Below are 19,832 nucleotides of genomic sequence, written 5' to 3' on the forward strand. Positions count from 1 at the left end.
GAATGTTACGTAATATCTGTGCATCTCTGAGCGACGTTCTATCCATCCCATGGGTCATACGTAGTGTACTATATAGGAAATATAAAAGGTGTCATTTGGGACGCCGCCTCTCTCCAGCAGAGCGTCGCTCGCCTCTGCAGCATGGATCCACCTAAAGGGATTATTTGAATGCATTTCCTGGCATGCTTCTTGGCATCCAATCGCAGTGCAAGAGGCAAGGAAATGAACATACAGAGGGGGTGTAAGAATAGTTTAATCTCAAGGACTGGGCTGTTAGTGATATCAATGTAAAGGCTGTATGGGTGGATTCAGATGGAGATGCCAAGGTCGATGTAGGGCTCTGGTCAAAAGTAGTGCACTACATCTGGAATAGGGTGCCATTTGGTATGAAGCCTTATCTCTGCAGCGCTAGCCTATTATACCGTACAGCTGCCTCAACTGACACGTTCTGCTGCTTCCCATCAACACTTCCATAGTATCCTGATACTCTTGGTTGGTCTTCAACACTTCCATAGTATCCTGATACTCTTGGTTAGTCTTCAACACTTCCATAGTATCCTGATACTCTTGGTTGGTCTTCAACACTTCCATAGTATCCTGATACTCTTGGTTGGTCTTCAACACTTCCATAGTATCCTGATACTCTTGGTTGGTCTTCAACACTTTGATAGTATCCTGAAACTCTTGGTTGGTCTTCAACACTTCCATAGTATCCTGATACTCTTGGTTGGTCTTCAACACTTCCATAGTATCCTGATCCTCTTGGTTGGTCTTCAACACTTCCATAGTATCCTGATACTCTTGGTTGGTCTTCAACACTTTGATAGTATCCTGATACTCTTGGTTGGTCTTCAACACTTTGATAGTATCCTGATACTCTTGGTTGGTCTTCAACACTTCCATAGTATCCTGATACTCTTGGTTGGTCTTCAACACTTCCATAGTATCCTGATACTCTTGGTTGGTCTTCAACACTTCCATAGTATCCTGATACTCTTGGTTGGTCTTCAACACTTCCATAGTATCCTGATACTCTTGGTTGGTCTTCAACACTTGGTCTTGGTATTGTTCTGTTGTCATATCAACACATTGTCCAATAAACATGACACTATAATTAGGCTAGGTCCCTCTGCTTGGGGCTGGGCCCAGATAGTACAGTACAGGAGAGGACCAGGGCCCAGATAGTACAGTACAGGAGAGGACCAGGTGCTGGGCCCAGATAGTACAGTACAGGAGAGGACCAGGTGCTGGGCCCATATAGTACAGTACAGGAGAGGACCAGGGCCCAGATAGTACAATACAGCAGAGGACCAGGTGCTGGGCCCAGATAGTACAGTACAGGAGAGGACCAGGTGCTGGGCCCAGATAGTACAGTACAGCAGAGGACCAGGTGCTGGGCCCAGATAGTACAGTACAGGAGAGGACCAGGTGCTGGGCCCATATAGTACAGTACAGGAGAGGACCAGGGCCCAGATAGTACAATACAGCAGAGGACCAGGTGCTGGGCCCATATAGTACAGTACAGGAGAGGACCAGGGGCTGGGCCCAGATAGTACAGTACAGCAGAGGACCAGGGCCCAGATAGTACAGTACAGGAGAGGACCAGGGCTGGGCCCAGATAGTACAGTACAGGAGAGGACCAGGGCTGGGCCCAGATAGTACAGTACAGGAGAGGACCAGGGCTGGGCCCAGATAGTACAGTACAGCAGAGGACCAGGTGCTGGGCCCAGATAGTACAGTACAGCAGAGGACCAGGGCCCAGATAGCAGGGCCCAAAACCTCTAATTGTCAGCCAAAATAACCCACTATTCAGATAGCCTGGTCCTGGATGTGTTTGTGCCGTCTTGCCAGGACAACGCCATGTTAAATTTCAACCCCAGGAGTTGGCAAGACAGCATAAACAGATCGAGGACCAAGGTGAACTGCAACCTGCATAAAAACAAAAAAAAAACTAAAATAGGCCTACAGCATCCACCTCCACTCCTGATCCATACCGCTTAACATGGTGGGACGTGAAACATGCAGATTAGGCTTTTGGCAGCCCAGAAGCGTTCCCCTCTCACGTGATCTGGGTTGGATGAGGATCCTTTGACCTAGACTTACATCATTACAAATCTCTGGCTGGCTGCTAAGGCCTTTCCACTGACCATGCCTGATCTGCAATATGTCATGTGTGTGTGTGTGTGTGAGATTGTGTATGTGTGTGTGTGTGTGTGAACTAGGCCTATCTGTAAGGAAGAGGGAAACCAGTTCGACGGGATCTGTTATATTTCAGCATGACCTACCTACCAAATCGTTCAACTGATCAATCCACTTCCCAAGTCTACAGTGAGCCTTCGTACCAGCCTCCCTGTTTAGTTGGCAGACGAAGCTGGGTGATGGTAGCAGCAGTAGGATGGATCACTGGGGACCGGGAAAGGAGGAGAGTCTCTGTTTCCTATTCGTCAGGACACACATTTTTGCAATAGAAAAACTAAAAAAACAAGCATTTCTTATTGGACAAATTCAGGTAGTCCCTCCCAATTTCTGTCAATTTTCTCCAGTTTGGTACCTAATGAATATGACCCAGGAGAGGAGGAGAGCCCAGACTTGGCTGCCTCTCCCAGGACATTTCGGGGGAGAGGTTGTGGCACTCAGGCACTGTGGGGTGGTGGTGTTGCCTTTCAATGAGGGCTCATCACTCAAGTAGACGCAAAACACCTGCTTCTGTATAGAATCTTACATGGATGATGTCATTATACATGGCAGCTAGGGCTAATTTGCACGTGAAGGATTGAATCTCTTGAAAGGAACAATATTCTAACAGCTAAATTCAGCTGTATCGCAAATGAAAAAAAAAAGTCTAAAAATGTGCATTATAAAACTCACCAGATGTTGACAGAGTTGTGTAATAATCCCACAAAACAACACCCCATGAGATGATTATAGATGCACTGTTAACTGGCCATTTCAATGACTTCCCATGCACCCCACAACAAAAGGATGCTTGTTATGCGTGTGTTTGGGTTTGTTCTTGTAACATTCCAGAAATTCTAGTACAGCATGTAGACTACTAGACTTGAGGAAGACAGACTGTTATTCAAACAATGCACCAAATGAATGATTGAATTATATTACATGGTTCAGTAGCTTAAAATGCTTAATAGGCTAAAGACTTGTACTAATATTTGAGTGTGATGAAACAATCTGGATTACAGGCACGCATCCCAAATGGCACCCCATTCCCTATATAGTGCACTACTTTTGACCATAGGGCCCTGGTCAAAAGTAGTGCACTAAATAGAGAATAGGGTGCCAATTGGGACACACACTAGTCATCATGGGACTATGTCCAAACATTGCCTAATCGAGGTGACAGTTTGGACGAGTATTTAATGAGAGTTAAGAGTCAGTCATGATGAACTAAACCTGAATTCTCTCTAGCTAACGAACTGCAAGTTATTCTCATCCCCCCCCGTTTCTCCTTTATTGTTCAGCTGAGGGGAGTGTGACCCTAAAAAGACAGTTACTCAAAACAATAGGACTGGGTTGTGTTCATTAGGAAACAAACGGACGAAACCGGACGGAAACGACTACTACCTGGAGTCCAATAAGAAACACTCACTTTTGTTTTCTGTTGCAAAACGTTTTCAGTTGTGTGTCCTAATGAATACGACCCTAGTTGGCACTTCTTCCTTCCTCAGGTTACAGCCAAGGCGGCGTTTTTCACTAGAAACAAAAGCAACTTGGCTCCGAGGTAGCTATGCTAGAAAACAGGCACTTTCCTTTTCTTTTCTGACATGTAGAAACAAGGAGCTAGTCCGTGTGGGAGGGTTTCTTAAAGCTTTTATTGGACTGACAGCACAAAGGCAGTCACTAACAACCGGAGCTTGTGTAGGCTAAGCTAACAACCGGAGCTTGTGTAGGCTAAGCTAACAACCGGAGCTTGTGTAGGCTAAGCTAACAACCGGGGCCCAGTTTCCCGATAGCAATTTAAATTTAGGCTTACGAGTGTTTTAACAATGCATCTTTCCTACAAATGGCCGAAGATGTAACATGTTTCCCAACACCCCGCAGAGAGAACGCTCACTATCGTTGAGGCATTTGTCGCTACTGATAGGATCGAAAGAAAAGCCGGTGCTGCTCTCGGATCAGCTTTCTCCATTCAAATTTTACATTAAGATTATAATTATTCCACAATACTGACGATGGATCAGCTCCTAGAGAAATATTAAAACCACATACGGCTGCAAATATTGAGGCAGCTTATTCTAATGCGTACCCTATAAATCAAGATTTGGCACATCACTGCATACCTGTTAGGCTACACGTCATGAAATAAGAGGCAGAAATGACAAACCGTAGCCAAATAACAAAATAAAACTAAATTAATATGAACATGAAATTGTAGCCTATACTGTTGGTAGGCTATTTATCTTTTTAATGCAGTCATCTCCGTTTTCATTTGAAGGATCTTTTTAGCCTTCGCTTGTTTGTAATAATTGCAAAGACATTTGGCAACTTTGTATTTTGTAGTCAGGGCCTATACACAGACCGGTCTTTTTAAACAGGCAAATGTTCTTGTGTTGTTATTTCGGCTGATGTTTCCATGGCATCCATGGTTACGTTGACATTTAGGCTAGCTTACGGTAGTTCCAACGTCCGGACAGACGATCATTAATAAAAGAAAACACTAGACCTGTGTGTTTACTGTGCCTGTTTAGGCTACCTGAAGTGGCCTACTAAACTAGGCAAATAGATCGTCATCAACGGTTGCTTACATAGTCATAATCAGTGTTGGGATTAGTTACTTGAAAAAGTAATCTTACACTTTACATTTAACAAAAAATCAACGCATTACTTTACAATATTACTTTGTGTGGAAAGTAACACGTTATGTTACTTTGTGTTACTTTCATGAAAATCTAAAAAAAATCTCACTGTTTGACTCTCAGAGGGAGCAAGACAAGCCGATCACTACTTTCTCCTTTCATCTGTGGTGCTGCTTTCCTGTGCTGGTCTACAAAGTGCCGCGCTGTCATATGGGCTGCTTAATTAGCCATATATACTGCAAGCCAAACATGTCCTATCTTTACATTCAAAATCTCTCTCCAGCTGCAAGTTCTGATTATGGACCACAAGTAGACAGACCCATAGAGATGTATAGAGGGCACACTTGCCAACACGGACCCATAGAGATGTATAGAGGGCTCACTTGCCAACACAGACCCATAGAGATGTATAGAGGGCACACTTGCCAACACAGACCCATAGAGATGTATAGAGGGCACACTTGCCAACACAGACCCATAGAGATGTATAGAGGGCACACTTGCCAACACGGACCCATAGAGATGTATAGAGGGCACACTTGCCAACACAGACCCATAGAGATGTATAGAGGGCACACTTGCCAACACAGACCCATAGAGATGTATAGAGGGCACACTTGCCAACACGGACCCATAGAGATGTATAGAGGGCACACTTGCCAGCACGGACCCATAGAGATGTATAGAGGGCACACTTGCCACCAGACGGGAAAGCCCATAGTTATCCCAAGCGATCAACGGCAAAGATCAGAGGTGCGCATTTCTATGGACAACAGCTGTCATGACATTTCTCCAAACAGCCTTTCTCCGCTTGCTTGAGAACTAAATGAGGAAACAAGTTGAGATCGGATCATGGTAACATGCGCCCGGTAGAGATATGATTCTGAAAGTAACGCACGCGTTGTTTGACAACGTAACTGTAATAATATTAATTACACGCTACTTCACTCCATTAGTGATAAAAGTAAATCGGATTACATAACGCGTTACTTTGTAACCCGTTATCCACAACACTGGTCATAATAGGCCATCACTGTCTATCCATTGATCACATGTATTTCTCAAACAAACCATAACACAATAAACTCTTTAGTAGTTGTACATTTCATTGTCTCCCATGATGAAATCATGGAGGGGGCCGTGGATCTGTCTCTACCGTTAGTACATTAAATCACACGCGATCTCAGACACCACTGGCCCGATTTTAACTAAACTTGGGTGGATGACGCGTCTTGCCATAGAGATCCGGCATTTACTAAATGACACTGATTGGCCCAATGGGGGGAGCTTATAATAATGAACTGAAATGGGTTAATCACACGCGATACGTCAGTCGGCCCGAGGGGAAACTGTGGAATGACCACAAAGTGAACAGGAAATAAAGTAGGACCGAGGTGGAAATTGTAGTTGGCACACACGCAAACTGTTTCACAACTGTTTTCTGCCTGAGCATGTGGTTTCAAAGGGGGCTTTTCCAAATATTCAAAACAATGTTTGCTTGGAAATAGCTATTTTAAAAATGGGTAATTCAAGACAAGTTTACCACATTTTTACTTTGACCCCCAAAAGGATTATTGACAGCAAAGAAAGCCTAATATTAACTTTGCATTGACGAGAGAGACCTACCAGTTGGCTGTGTGAGAGAGTCGACAAGCCAGGGCAAGCTCCCGAAGAGGTATATTGGTATTAGTAATAAGGGTGTGGTACCAGCTTGTTGCACAGTTGCCCTTTGAACCACAATTACCTTGCTTAGTGGGCGTGCGATTAGAGCGCCCATCATCATATGAGGAGACTGACTGTAGCCTACTCTAATGCTGTTAATGTAGCCCTAGTCAGTATTCATTAACTGTTATCCAGTGTATGAACTAGCACTGAAAATCTGCTTACTTAGGCGTCACACAATAATAATGAAGGCCTACTACTGTAAACAAAACAATAACAGTACTACTGGCAAGAGGAAACGGTCACTTGACAACTAGGCCTAGGCCTATTGCAATAGGCCTTGAAACAACTGTTTGATACACCGGGACTAGTCTCTAAAGCATGAAATGCACCGAGAATCTCACTGCCGATGGGTACTTATCACAGTGGGAGGCCGTTCCTTCTCATGCTAGAACAACAGCGGTACCTGCTGCGTGACGACCCGGTGGCGACCAACCTACCGATTCTACTTGTAGAATCGCAATGCTCGTCAGTGGCCAGCAACTTGATTTTGAGCCAATCAGACAGCACGAACCCCACCCCCCCAAAAAAAGTAAAAGAAAGGCATTTTCTCCGTACATCCACGGATGAACCAGTCACACTTCATTTGCAATATAGGCTGTGTGGTGGTAGCTAGCTAAGTGCACAAACGCAATGCACACAACACTAAATAATTCTTCCAAGCCAGCTAACCACTGTAGCTAGTATTGACATAATTAAATCACAATGGATTAGCTAGTTTCAACGAAACAGCAGCCTGTGTTAGTTGCCAAGTTAGTGCAGTGTCCTTAGCTAGCTAGCAAAGTTGTACTAGCTAGCGAATATGCTATGGAGTATGCTATGGAGAGTGAATTAAAATGTTTATTCGTCATTTTGCTAGGTAGTTATCTAGCTGTGGCCATCTGGCTAGTATCAACAAAGGCTTTCTACAAAATGGCAACATTAGCGCGGATAGCTTGGAATCTAGACTACAAGCAATACGCACGGATATGCATTGCCAAACAATGCTACTGCCACCTTCTGGTTTGGAGTATGTTAAGAAGGCTGAGTGGCTGACGACTTCCAAGGTCTTTGCTGTGTGAACACAAAAGAGATTGAACAGTGTCGGCAGTCAGAGGTGCCAAGTACTGTCTCAAGGCAAACGTTTGACAATCCTACCGGAGTGTCTGAACTTTAAGACTCAAGGCCCACTGGCAGTGCAGTAGAGAGCGAACTCTAGTCTAGAGGTCTTCACGAATATACCCGAAACCGGTTACCCGAGACGGCCACGCACCTCGGATCTGTGTGAAAATATGTGAAATGCCGACAAGATCTGAAATTATATTTGAAGAAGAAAATATCCTGATTAAATGACCTTTGCTACGCATGGCAGAGTTGGTTCAGGTTCTTTCAATATATTAATCTCTATCTTCCGCCTGTCTGCCTGTTTGGCTTGAGCTCTCGCTATAGGGAACTAGCATCATTGTTTTAACTGGGCCCTCACTGTCTCCCATGCCAATGATGCGCTCAGGACAGACAGCTGTATTTGCGCAAGGGATAAGTGTACAGGTAGCCTATTTTATGACCAGTTTCCACTGGAGATATGGGATCAGAAATTGTTGCTAATTCACACTGAGGCACAATGGTTAGGCCTATCTTCACCACACGCCCGATCCCGTCTTGTCTAAACATTTTAAATTTGGGATGTCATCTATGAAAATACTAAACAAATCAATGATTTTAGATACATCTGAAAATGCATGTGAAATGTCAACATGCACTGCCAGACAAGTCAAAACTACACTGAACATAAATATTAAAACGCAACATGTAAAGTGTTGGTCCCATGTTACATGTGCTGAAATAAAAGATCCCCGAAATGTTCCATGCGCACAACACAACACAACGCCACAGATGTCTCAAATTGAGGGAGGGTGCAATTGGCATGGTGATGCAGGAATGTCCACCAGAACTGTTGCCAGAGAATTGAATGTTCATTTCTCGACCATAATGTCTTTTTGGAGAATTTGGCAGTACGTCCAACCAGCCTCACAACAACAGACCAAGTGTATGGCATCGTGTGGGCAAGAGGGCTGCGGATGTCAATGTTGTGAACAGAGTGCCCCATGGTGGCGGTGGGGTTATGGTATGGGCAGGCATAAGCTATGGACAATGAACACGATTGCATTTTATCTATGGCAATTTGAATGCACAGAGATACTGTGACGAGATCCTGAGGCCCATTGTGAGGCCCATTTTTTAAAGGTATCTGTGACTAACAGATGCATATCTGTATTCCTAGTCATGTGAAATCCATAGATTAGGGCCTAATGAATTTATTTCACTTGACTGATTTCCTTATATGAACTGTAACTCAGTAAAATCTTGGAAATTGTTTCATGTTGCGTTAATATTTTTTGTTCAGTACATTTTGCTTGCTTTCGTGGCAATAAAGCTGCATTTTTTTATCTTTTGGGTCCGTTTGGGTCCGATACAGACCCTGGTCAACCTCTGATTCAAATTGGATCAGATATTGATTTTGGGGAGAGAAAAAAATGACTGGGTCCTGTCTGTCTTGGATGGGAATTTTACAGATCCAATTCGGTTTGGAGCTCAATTTCGGGATTCCGAGAAGACCTCTACTGTCCAAGACTGGCAGTGCAGTAGCAAACTACCTTGACATTCAGCTCCTTCCTCTCTCATTGCCTTGACTAATAAACACACTCTTGTGATGTCCTGGTAGGAAATGACAAGGAGTTATGCAGGCTTTTTCTTCTTTCAGGAGAGCAATAAAAGTAGCCCATTCTAAGTTCATAACTAACCTACCTGTAAAGCCAACTTTGACATAGTTGAACACTTTCCAGAGACTCAGCAACAGGTTTAACTGTTTGCTGTAATGCAAAGTATAAAACAAATTGCTTAGTACCCTAGTTAGACTGCTTGACAGCAACTGTGATCGCAGAGGATTGAAGATGATACCTTAGTAATGTGTGATTATGTGGCAGCAGCAGAATCATGATGGTATTGATACATAGAAGAGGATAAGTTTGGCAACAGCGCTCCAATGGCCTACTACAAACAACTACGACCTTATCACGTCCGGCACTGCCAAACCACATATTGTGCAACCTACTGCTATGAGAAACCCTGAGCTTACTGACAGATCTAGTCTGTGTTGTCAGTCTGAATGCGATTTTCGGTGTGCCGTAAAACTTGACCTTTCTCTACTCTGCGTAAATGCTATGTCATAGTAGTTCATTCCTTGTTCAGTTCAGTCAAGTGTCCTGCAGGGCCAAGTTTGGGGCAGCTAGCGAAGCTTTCTAGTCCAAGTTGCTATGCCCACTGGACAGGAAGGTAAAGCTGGGTGGTGGGTTGTTGTTGTTTTGGTTACTCAATCTGTGAGTAGGCTACTTCCTGTTCAATGGGGGAAAATCACCTCTACCACATTCACGTTGAAGAACACTTGTTTCATGTTGAATAGCACCAATGTATAGTTGAGATAACGTTTTTATTTCGCTTATTTGAAAAGCTAGCTAGCGTTAGTCAATTTAGCTAGATAGCTAATCGTTATTAGAATGCCTTATCGTTATCTGAATTGTTAGTTAGCTAGTCATCTTGGTAAACACCCTAAATAACCATGTTGAACAGGTTGCAGTGACTTGTAGTGGACCCCCAAAAACGAGTTAGCTAGTTGCGACACAGATGAATGCCTGTTGATGTGAGTTAGTGACAGGCTATTACTAGCAGCTAGGCTAACGTTAGTTAGCTCGCATTTTCTATTCTACAGACAACACGTTTAACCCTTTGTAGTCTGGACAAAGATTGAAGCACACATCCAGTCGCAGTTAGCCACGTATCAACGTACCTGAAGTGTGGTGATGTGTTTGTCGTTGAATTTATTTTCACAATACCGCAACACGAGCGACGTCTTTCCGACACAGCCCTCTCCCAACAAAACCACCTTGAAAGAGTAGGTTTTGTTGCCTGCTCCACCGCCAGCCGCCATGGTGAAATAAATATTATTATGAATAGAAGTAGCCCAGTCGAAGTATCTCCCTCTAATCACATTAGATGTCTCAAATCGAAATCAAGAAATAGTCAAGGACACGAATCCCCTGCGAATCAGAATAGGAACAAATGTCAGTCGCCCCAGCTCTTGTAGACCAAAGTGATTTCCCCCACCCTCAGCTCGCTGGTTCGCTCTCCTCTCCCCTCTCAACCCGTACTAATGGCGTCTCTTCCTACGTCACGCACGGGGATCATATGATGAACTGGACAGCAACAATCCAAAGTGCTGGAGCTGAACAGTGGCTCAGTCTCTGAAATAATCGGAATATTGTATGTTAGAGCAAAGAAGACAGAAATTAGGAAATGAATAAAAACTGTAAACAAAATAAGACAGTTTGAAAGATGAAAAGTTACAAGCTCGGTAGTCAGTGTAATAAAAACGAGTCCTAAAAACTGAATTATGATGGGCTATGATTCATGTGGTTGGTTGTTCACCAGGATCATTATCTCTGCAATACACTCCTGAATGAGAATAATTTGTCATACATAAATCATGAGGAATATATTTATCCTCTGAGCCATATGGCAGTGATATTTTATTTAAGCATTTCTGACAATCTGCTTATTTTCACATCAAAATATCATATAATTCTTGCAAGGCTCCCCGAACAAGATGCTGAAGTCCCCAATGCTGTACATACACACAGAGAGAGAAGACTAAGTGCTTGCCTCAAATCTGCTTTTTAGAAAGAAGTATGCTTGTTTTGTTCAAACTTGACCTACTTCTGTTTCTACTAGAGACTTATTGGGGTAAAAATTCAGAAAATTACCCCTTTCTTAACTAGATAACGACCATACTTAAAAAAAAATCCAAGGCACTCTGTTGTGGAAAAGTTAAAAAGCTTTTATTTTAGCGGCTATTGAATAGCAACAAACGTAAGCGCACAAACGCCTTGCGGCTCACCGGCCTTCATCAGGGTGGCCTGTGAGCCGCAACGCGTTGGTGCGTTTGGATTTTTTTGCTATGCAATAGCCGCTAAAATAAAAGCTTTTCAACTTTTTTTTCTTTTTTCTTTTTTTATACACAAGAGAGCGTGCAACCCTGGTAGGCTATTTCATTGAGTCTCTAGAGCCTGTATTCACAATTAGCTAATTAATTACTGTTGAAGGTAACGAGTTATCTAAAACATTGGTATCGAAATGATCTCAAGGACATATCAAACCAAACAAAGAGTTTCACTACAGCCTTATCCAACACTAGTTACTGTCACAACAAACCTCTTGAATATCACCTTCAATTAAAAAAAACAAAACATTAAACGTAAGACAGGAATTTTCATACATGCCTGATGACTCAGTCAAATGTTTATTGAAAGCAGTGAGCTAAGTCCTTTTTTGATAATTACATATTGAAACTGAGCACATAAAGCCAATGTACAAACAGAATATAAAGTAGTCTACTTTTTAACAAACCATGAAGTCTACCTGTGCAAAGGGCATACATACAGAACACTTGTTTGAGATTATAACACCCCCACCACACTTAAAGCCCTGTACAATAAATGTCCTCTAAAGTGCAAATAGCATTATACATTCACAAGAAAAACTATGACAAAGAAACACTAACAGTGCGAAATAGATGAAGAATATAACCCTCTCCGTGTGTGCACCATATTGCATAATGGATAAATAAAGTAAATAACATTTGGGCAGCTTGATTAGTAAGAACATCTTAAAAAGATGGTATCATGTCAGAAAAGTGTCAATGATGGATTGACCTGACCATCTTAGCAGAGAGATGAATACCGTAAAGACCTCACACTGTACTTAAAAAGGTCATTCGTTTATTTAGAGTTCTCTTTCTCTTCCCGTCTGGGTCTGGGAGATGATGGTCTGGAACCAAGAATAAACAAATGGAAACATTGCATTTAGACTACACGGCCTGCTGCAGTTACAGAAAGGGGGTAAACTTCATTTAGTCAAATCCGCACACTCCAAATGTCAGTCAAATGACAAAAACAAAACAAATAACATTTGTCTGACAAAGTGACATTTTAATCATACTTACATGTCCTTGATAGCTTTCCTCATGAGCTGTCTTGTACATGGGGACATCACATTGTCTGTTGGACTCCTTATTTCAGACCTACATTGCCACACGAGGGAGTAGAGAGAGAGAGAGAGAGAGAGAGAGAGAGAGAGAGAGAGAGAGTAGGGCGAGATTAGACCGAGAGCAGAGAGAAAGAGAGTAGAGCAGAGAGAGAGAGTAGAGCAGAGAGAGTAGAGCAGAGAGAGAGAGTAGAGCAGAGAGAGAGAGTAGAGCAGAGAGAGAGAGTAGAGCAGAGAGAGAGAGTAGAGCAGAGAGAGAGAGAGTAGAGCAGAGAGAGAGAGTAGAGCAGAGAGAGAGAGTAGAGCAGAGAGAGAGAGAGAGTAGAGCAGAGAGAGAGAGAAGAGCAGAGAGAGAGAGAGCAGAGAGAGAGAAAGAGAGTAGAGCAGAGAGAGAGAGAGTAGAGCAGAGAGAGAGAGAGTAGAGCAGAGAGAGAGGAGAGAGTAGAGCAGAGCGAGAGAGTAGAGCAGCGAGAGAGAGTAGAGCAGAGAGAGAGAGAGAGAGTAGAGCAGAGAGAGAGAAGAGCAGAGAGAGAGTAGAGCAGAGAGAGAGAGTAGAGCAGAGAGAGAGAGTAGAGCAGAGAGAGAGAGTAGAGCAGAGAGAGAGAGTAGAGCAGAGAGAGAGAGTAGAGCAGAGAGAGAGAGTAGAGCAGAGAGAGAGAGTAGAGCAGAGAGAGAGAGTAGAGCAGAGAGATAGAGTAGAGCAGAGAGATAGAGTAGAGCAGAGAGAGAGAGAGTAGAGCAGCGAGAGAGAGAGAGAGTAGAGCAGCGAGAGAGAGAGAGAGAGTAGAGCAGAGAGAGAGTAGAGCAGAGAGAGAGAGAGAGTAGAGCAGCGAGAGAGAGAGAGAGAGTAGAGCAGAGAGAGAGTAGAGCAGAGAGAGAGTAGAGCAGAGAGAGAGAGAGTAGAGCAGAGAGAGAGAGAGAGAGTAGAGCAGAGAGAGAGTAGAGCAGAGAGAATAGAGCATAGAGAGAGAGAGAGAGTAGAGCAGAGAGAGAGTAGAGCAGAGAGAGAGAGTAGAGCAGAGAGAATATGTCAAGCATGTTAATTTGACAAAAGCTAAATCCCTTCTAGCCAGGACCCTGACTTGGGGCACTCTCACGTGGGTTATAAGTAATCTGTCACATGGTAACGTTACACAGGTGACCGGAAGTATTTGCAAAGGTGAGCGCTTATTATACCTCTGTGGGTGAATTGAATCAAAGATTATGGATATACTGACAAGATACACGTCTCTCCGCCCTAACAATGGGAGTTGTTGTCCACAAAGCGGCACGGCGGACTGTCTAGCTCCCGCCTATCCTTTCTTAGGATTGGTGGATACATCTCATTATTGTAATCCTTTTATGAATATTCAATGAGGGTTGTTGACGTCAATCACCTGTATTCAATCGAGAGATGCTATGCTACTAGCCTCATGCCATGAATATGCATAGTCATCTCGAGACAACACCAATATAAATGTTTTTTTCTCAAAGTTGCCGGGATGTCATGTGTGCTACTTATATCAGTACACCCGTAACAACTTAAGCAATACGAAACGTATGTTAGGTCAAATAAACCTCAGGTAGAAAATAAGCCATACATTTTTTGGTTGAACAAAAATTCGACACTTCATACAAAAACTCCTTGCTTGGTGGGTGAAAAAACGCCACCTGCTGGAGGAAGGCAGATTTTCCGCAAAGTTGGTCCTCTCTCTTCCTCTCTAATTGAATTGAGAGGAGGAGAGACAGATCTGTATATAATGAAGAGATGCTCATGTCTCCGCCCCAAAAATAGAGTACCACAGTATGAGTCATAATACCCATAAAACCTAGCGGTCAAACAGGGAAATGGTATCAAACGTTTTTCCCCATAGGGGCTTTTAGAAACACTTAAAATAAGGGCTGTGTTTCGTGTAGGCTTACCCTGGCTTGACGTTTTGATAACAGTGTAAATCTCTCGGAGAAGGTGACTTTTATCAATATATTTGCCTGTATTTACCCCCAACAAATGAAATGCTAATTAGCTGCTAATGTGGCTATCATAAAGAACTACAAATGCCATCATGATCTGGACGAGACTGCCGAATCGAGGCAAAGGTAAGAATCTCTGGATTAACTATCTAATGTTAGCTAAATGCAGTAATGAATGAATTGGCTACATTTCTTTAAAATGTACCTGTTAGCAAATGTGCCAGTTAGAGATGACATCCAGGAGCTTGCAGGGATTTGTAATCTTGCATGACGTCTACTTTTATGCTAATTAACATTTTGGAATCTGAGAGTAAATAGAGCCGAATATATTGATGAATCACCTTGTCCGAGAGAGATTGACATGGTTATCAAAATGTCACTCCAGGGTAAACCTACACAAAACACAGCCCTTATTTGAAGTGTTTCTCAAATCCCCTATGGGAAAACGATTGGAACCATTTCCCTGCTTGACCGCTAGGTTTTACGGGTATAATGACACCTCCACTGTGGGGCTCTCAGCCGGGAAGACAGGCGACAAGCCACTTCTGCAATTAATGGGAAGACCACCCAACTAAATATCTACGCCTGGAAACCAAATTCTGGTCGATTCATGAAATGCTCTCCACCTGTGCCAGTGGCGTTTCATCGACACTACGCATTGCATAATTTATACTGTATAAAAACTGTAGGTTTTACATGGATTAATCTAACAATCATTTCAACTTTCACAACGTACTTCTCTTGAATCTTCTTTCTTTTCGCCAGGCTTGGTGTCGGTGGCTGTTGATTGAGGTGAGTATACATCGACTGCAGTGCTTTTCCAGAGCTCATTTTCTCTGCAGAAAGACATCATGACATGAACGATAGTTTAGTGTTTTGATACATTGTATCCCATAGCGAATTATGTAAACATTGTTGCAACTTGCATACAATAACGTACGCTCTACAATACGAACTGGAAATCGTTTTAAATTATGTAATTGATTATAACAACAAGTACACTTTCATTGTAGCAGTTAAAAGAACCCACCTTTATCTTGGTTGCCACAGTCGTGTAGCAAGCAGGAACTAGTAGTCTAGGCTCCAGATCCAGTCCGTTTAGGAACGATCAGCTGCGTTCATGTGAAGTAGGACATTTCGAACGTGGCGCTCCATGACGTTGTTCAAATACGCTCCTCTCATTGGTAGTTGCCACGGCACAAGCATAACAAACCGCCCTCTCAGAAAACGTTTGACATACCTCATAATTTATTTTCTCAGTAACTGTGTACATTACAAGCTTTGTGATTTTTTTTTTTGGGAAAATAAACTCCAATCCTTAGACATGTTTAACCAGAAAAGTCGAATACTTTTCATTGTTGTATAACACAAATGTAATTTACATTCATACATTTTCTGTGTAGGAGGAACAGGCACTTTTTCTATATTTCAAACCCACCGCACCAGCTGAGCCTTCAAGTGTACAGAAAATATCCCCAGCTATGCTCCAACTAAAACATAATATATTATTTATTGAGAAGCTTTAAAGCGCTCGTTCAAAAGCTGTGCGCCCAACGTGGGGCTCGAACCCACGACCCTGAGATTAAGAGTCTCATGCTCTACCGACTGAGCTAGCCGGGCTTGCAACATATCAGGAAACTCCCCCTTTACAAACCATGAGGCGCGAACCCTGCCCCCCCCCTCTTTTCTTAGAATTCACACAGAGCTCGCTCCAACACTGATGCAATTACTCAGTGAGTCACCACTGCATACACAAAGCCCTTGATCCGTGTTCACAAAGCCTCCCAGGGTAGGAGTGCTGATCTAGGTTCCTTCTGTCCATGTCATCTGATTCAATATAATCTAAACGCAAAACTGATCACAGATCAGCACTGCTACACTAAAAGGCTTCGTGAATACAGACCCTGATCCCAGATCAGCTGCTGGTGTAATCTGTACTCGGATCACGGTCCTTGAAAAGGGTAAACATCACCTGGTAATGCTACTCTCTCAACATTCATATGATGCAATAAGGCAAAAATCCATCAAGTATTTATTCCAATGCTAATTGTTTACAGCATCAATTGGAGACTTATCAAAATAACCATTACAAACCACATTTGTAAAGGACATTCATAAAGGACTTAATAATAATAATAATATGCCATTTGTTTGGGGGCTGGTGACATAAAACACTTTCACTTCTGTCTCTCTCATTCCTTCTCTAATGTAGGGTGTAGGCTCCTCTCACCCCGTCTCTCACCCCTTCTCTCACCCCTTCTCTCACCCCTTCTCTCACCCCTTCTCTAGTGTAGGGTGTAGGCCTACTCAAAAGAGAGTATTACAACACAAACTCACAATCAAACAAAAAACACTGCTCTCCTATAAAGTCCATACACTTAATGCATTTCAGGAAACAACTCAAATCTAGATGATTAAACTAAGATCAACAAATGTATTACCAAAAAGACACGCAATCAGAGTTGAGGTTATTTGTAGCATGGTAACTCCATTTCCTTAGACAACAAGCTAGACCATACTAGGTAAAGTATAAAACATGGTATATTGTGGTAGTGGCACGGCTTCAATACAACAAGCAAAACATTTGCTCCAAATTTTGACAAAACAAACATTTGCTCCAAAGTTTGACAAAACAAACATTTGCTCCAAATTTTGACAAAACAAACATTTGCTCCAACATTTGAAAACACAAATCAGGGAAGTGTAAAGAGTGCCTTCCCTAGTGAGGCCAGAAGCCCCAGGCAACACCGGGAAGAACCAAAGCTACTATGATGGAAGAGAAGAGGTTAACGCCGTTGTTGTCCAGGATAGGCTTCCCACATATCCGCTTAGTAGTCACAGACTCATAGTTCACAACCTTTCCAACGCTGGCATCATAACCTGGGGGAGAACAGACAGCATCTATGAGTAAGAGTGGAGCAGACATTTTTAATGCCTGCGATGTTTGAAATTAAAAGACACTTCAAGCGCCTGCTGATATCCATTTGGAATGTATTAAACATATGTAAAAACAATTTTTAAAGGGGTCCATTCAACATGAAAAATCCAAATAAATGAATAACATTAATCTATATCTTCAGTTAGTTATGTATCCTTTTCCCTGATAATAACATGAACTAATCCCTGATAATAACATGTTAATAACTAATCCCTGATAATAACAAGTTAATAACTAATCCCTGATAATAACATGAACTAATCCCTGAAAATAACATTAATAACTAATGGTTGTCAGACCCACCTGAGTACTGCCAGTGTGCTCCCAGGACAGAGTCCAGCATGGACCCCACTAGGCCAGCCATGGCTCCATAGACTATGATTGGCCACTGGGGATCAGCCAGGTGCAGGTCACGGACCAATAGGATTTGAGAGATATAGTAAGCCACGCCCACTGCCAGGCCCCCCAGGAAGCTAGCTAGTAGACCCACTGGGGTCACTCCTCCATTGGTCCCTGTGAAAAGAACAGAGGAACCATTAACACCAATGGAGAGGCTAGCTCTCATGGGGCGCATTGTTAGAACTGACGGTGAATTGGATCCACTAGTAGGCACAGGTGTAGTAGAAACATTTATCTAAAAACAAGCTCCCAAAATAGGAACAGGAAGCAGGAAGACTAGACTATTTACAGTATACTATGTGGTTACTATCCCTTACCCCCATTGAAACTAGCACTGAACACAAAACACTCCCCGCCCAACGTGGGGCTCGAACCCACGACCCTGAGATTAAGAGTCTCATGCTCTACCGACTGAGCTAGACGGGCCTGGAGGCAACTGGAATTCCCCCGCGCATAGGAACTGTCAGGATGAGTCAGGAACCCTGCCCCCTCCTGGTTTTAACATCACCTGCCACAGTCATTTACTGTGATGCTCTTCTTACTCAACACTGAGAATAGTTGTAAGTGGAGTCGCACTGTCAATAGATAGACATTATTTACATTACATTTCAATTAACTGACTCCAACCCTGTCCCCTTTTAGATTTCACATATCACCCACAGTCTTTTATCCTGTTACTCATCAATGTGAAAAGAAAAGTTGTTGACTGAACAGTCAGTAAACAGATTTACTTTCTTTCCAACCAACCCTCTAGTGTCTAAAATGCTGACACATTTATCAGAAGGAGAAAGGCTTTCAAATCAAAATGTTAGCGCCCAACGTGGGGCTCGAACCCACGACCCTGAGATTAAGAGTCTCATCCTCTACCGACTGAGCTAGCCGGGCCTGCATCACCACATAACACCACCCCCATACAGGCCTCAGTGTGAACCAACCCTGTCCACTGACAGACCTCACAGGGTGTGAACCAACCCTGTCCACTGACAGACCTCACAGGGTGTGAACCAACCCTGTCCACTGACAGACCTCACAGGGTGTGAACCAACCCTGTCCACTGACAGACCTCACAGGGTGTGAACCAACACTGTCCACTGACAGACCTCACAGGGTGTGAACCAACCCTGTCCACTGACAGGCCTCAGTGTGAACCAACCCTGTCCACTGACAGACCTCACAGGGTGTGAACCAACCCTGTCCACTGACAGACCTCACAGGGTGTGAACCAACCCTGTCCACTGACAGGCCTCAGTGTGAACCAACCCTGTCCACTGACAGACCTGACAGGGTGTGAACCAACCCTGTCCACTGACAGACCTCACAGGGTGTGAACCAACCCTGTCCACTGACAGACCTCACAGGGTGTGAACCAACCCTGTCCACTGACAGACCTCACAGGGTGTGAACCAACCCTGTCCACTGACAGACCTCACAGGGTGTGAACCAACCCTGCCTCTTGGATTTCACCACTCCTCTATATCACCACCCTAGTACTCATCACTGTCAGAAGTTGTTGTTTGAACTAAACAGTCCAACAAATACTGGTCATTTATGTTGCACCTGTACTAACAACTATACCTCTAAGGCTGGTTTCCCGGACACAGATGAAGTCCTAGTCCAAAAACATGCTCAATTGAGACTCTTCATAGGAAGTGGTTTTTCGTCTAGGACTATGCTTAATCTGTGTCCAGGAAACTACCCGGTATGCAAATCAAAAGGTTAGCGCCCAACGTGGGGCTCGAACCCACGACCCTGAGATTAAGAGTCTCATGCTCTACCGACTGAGCTAGCCGGGCCTGAGGGCAACTGGAATTCCCCCGCGCATAGGAACTGTCAGGATGAGTCAGGAACCCTGCCCCCCTCCTGGTTTTAACATCACCTGCCACAGTCATTTACTGTGATGATCTTCTGACTCAACACTGAGAATAGTTGTAAGTGGA

At 43.4% G+C, this 19,832-nt stretch overlaps 1 protein-coding gene and 2 long non-coding RNA genes across 3 annotated transcripts in view; all 3 read right to left on the reverse strand.

The window, feature by feature from the left end:
- The window catches only part of LOC311119094 (ras-related protein Rab-21), a 30,940-nt gene extending 20,262 nt beyond the window's left edge, over positions 1 to 10,678 (reverse strand). The window contains exon 1 of the mRNA XM_084193841.1: positions 10,357 to 10,678. Coding sequence (XP_084049967.1) covers positions 10,357 to 10,497 — 141 coding nt within the window. The 5' untranslated portion in view covers positions 10,498 to 10,678. The remainder of the gene's footprint in view (positions 1 to 10,356) is intronic.
- A 1,158-nt stretch (positions 10,679 to 11,836) lies between these two features.
- Positions 11,837 to 16,228, reverse strand: LOC311119097. Its single transcript, XR_014611913.1, has 4 exons — positions 15,589 to 16,228; positions 15,295 to 15,394; positions 12,568 to 12,645; positions 11,837 to 12,392 (listed from the first exon to the last, which is right to left on the reverse strand). It is a non-coding gene; the product is annotated as an uncharacterized lncRNA (long non-coding RNA).
- Positions 16,229 to 16,577: 349 nt separating this feature from the next.
- Positions 16,578 to 18,011, reverse strand: LOC311119096. Its single transcript, XR_014611912.1, has 2 exons — positions 17,800 to 18,011; positions 16,578 to 17,438 (listed from the first exon to the last, which is right to left on the reverse strand). It is a non-coding gene; the product is annotated as an uncharacterized lncRNA (long non-coding RNA).
- Positions 18,012 to 19,832: the final 1,821 nt, after the last annotated feature.

The sequence above is a fragment of the Coregonus lavaretus genome (assembly GCF_964263955.1).
Source record: "Coregonus lavaretus genome assembly, contig: HAP1_SCAFFOLD_1725, whole genome shotgun sequence".
Lineage (NCBI taxonomy): Eukaryota > Metazoa > Chordata > Actinopteri > Salmoniformes > Salmonidae > Coregonus > Coregonus lavaretus.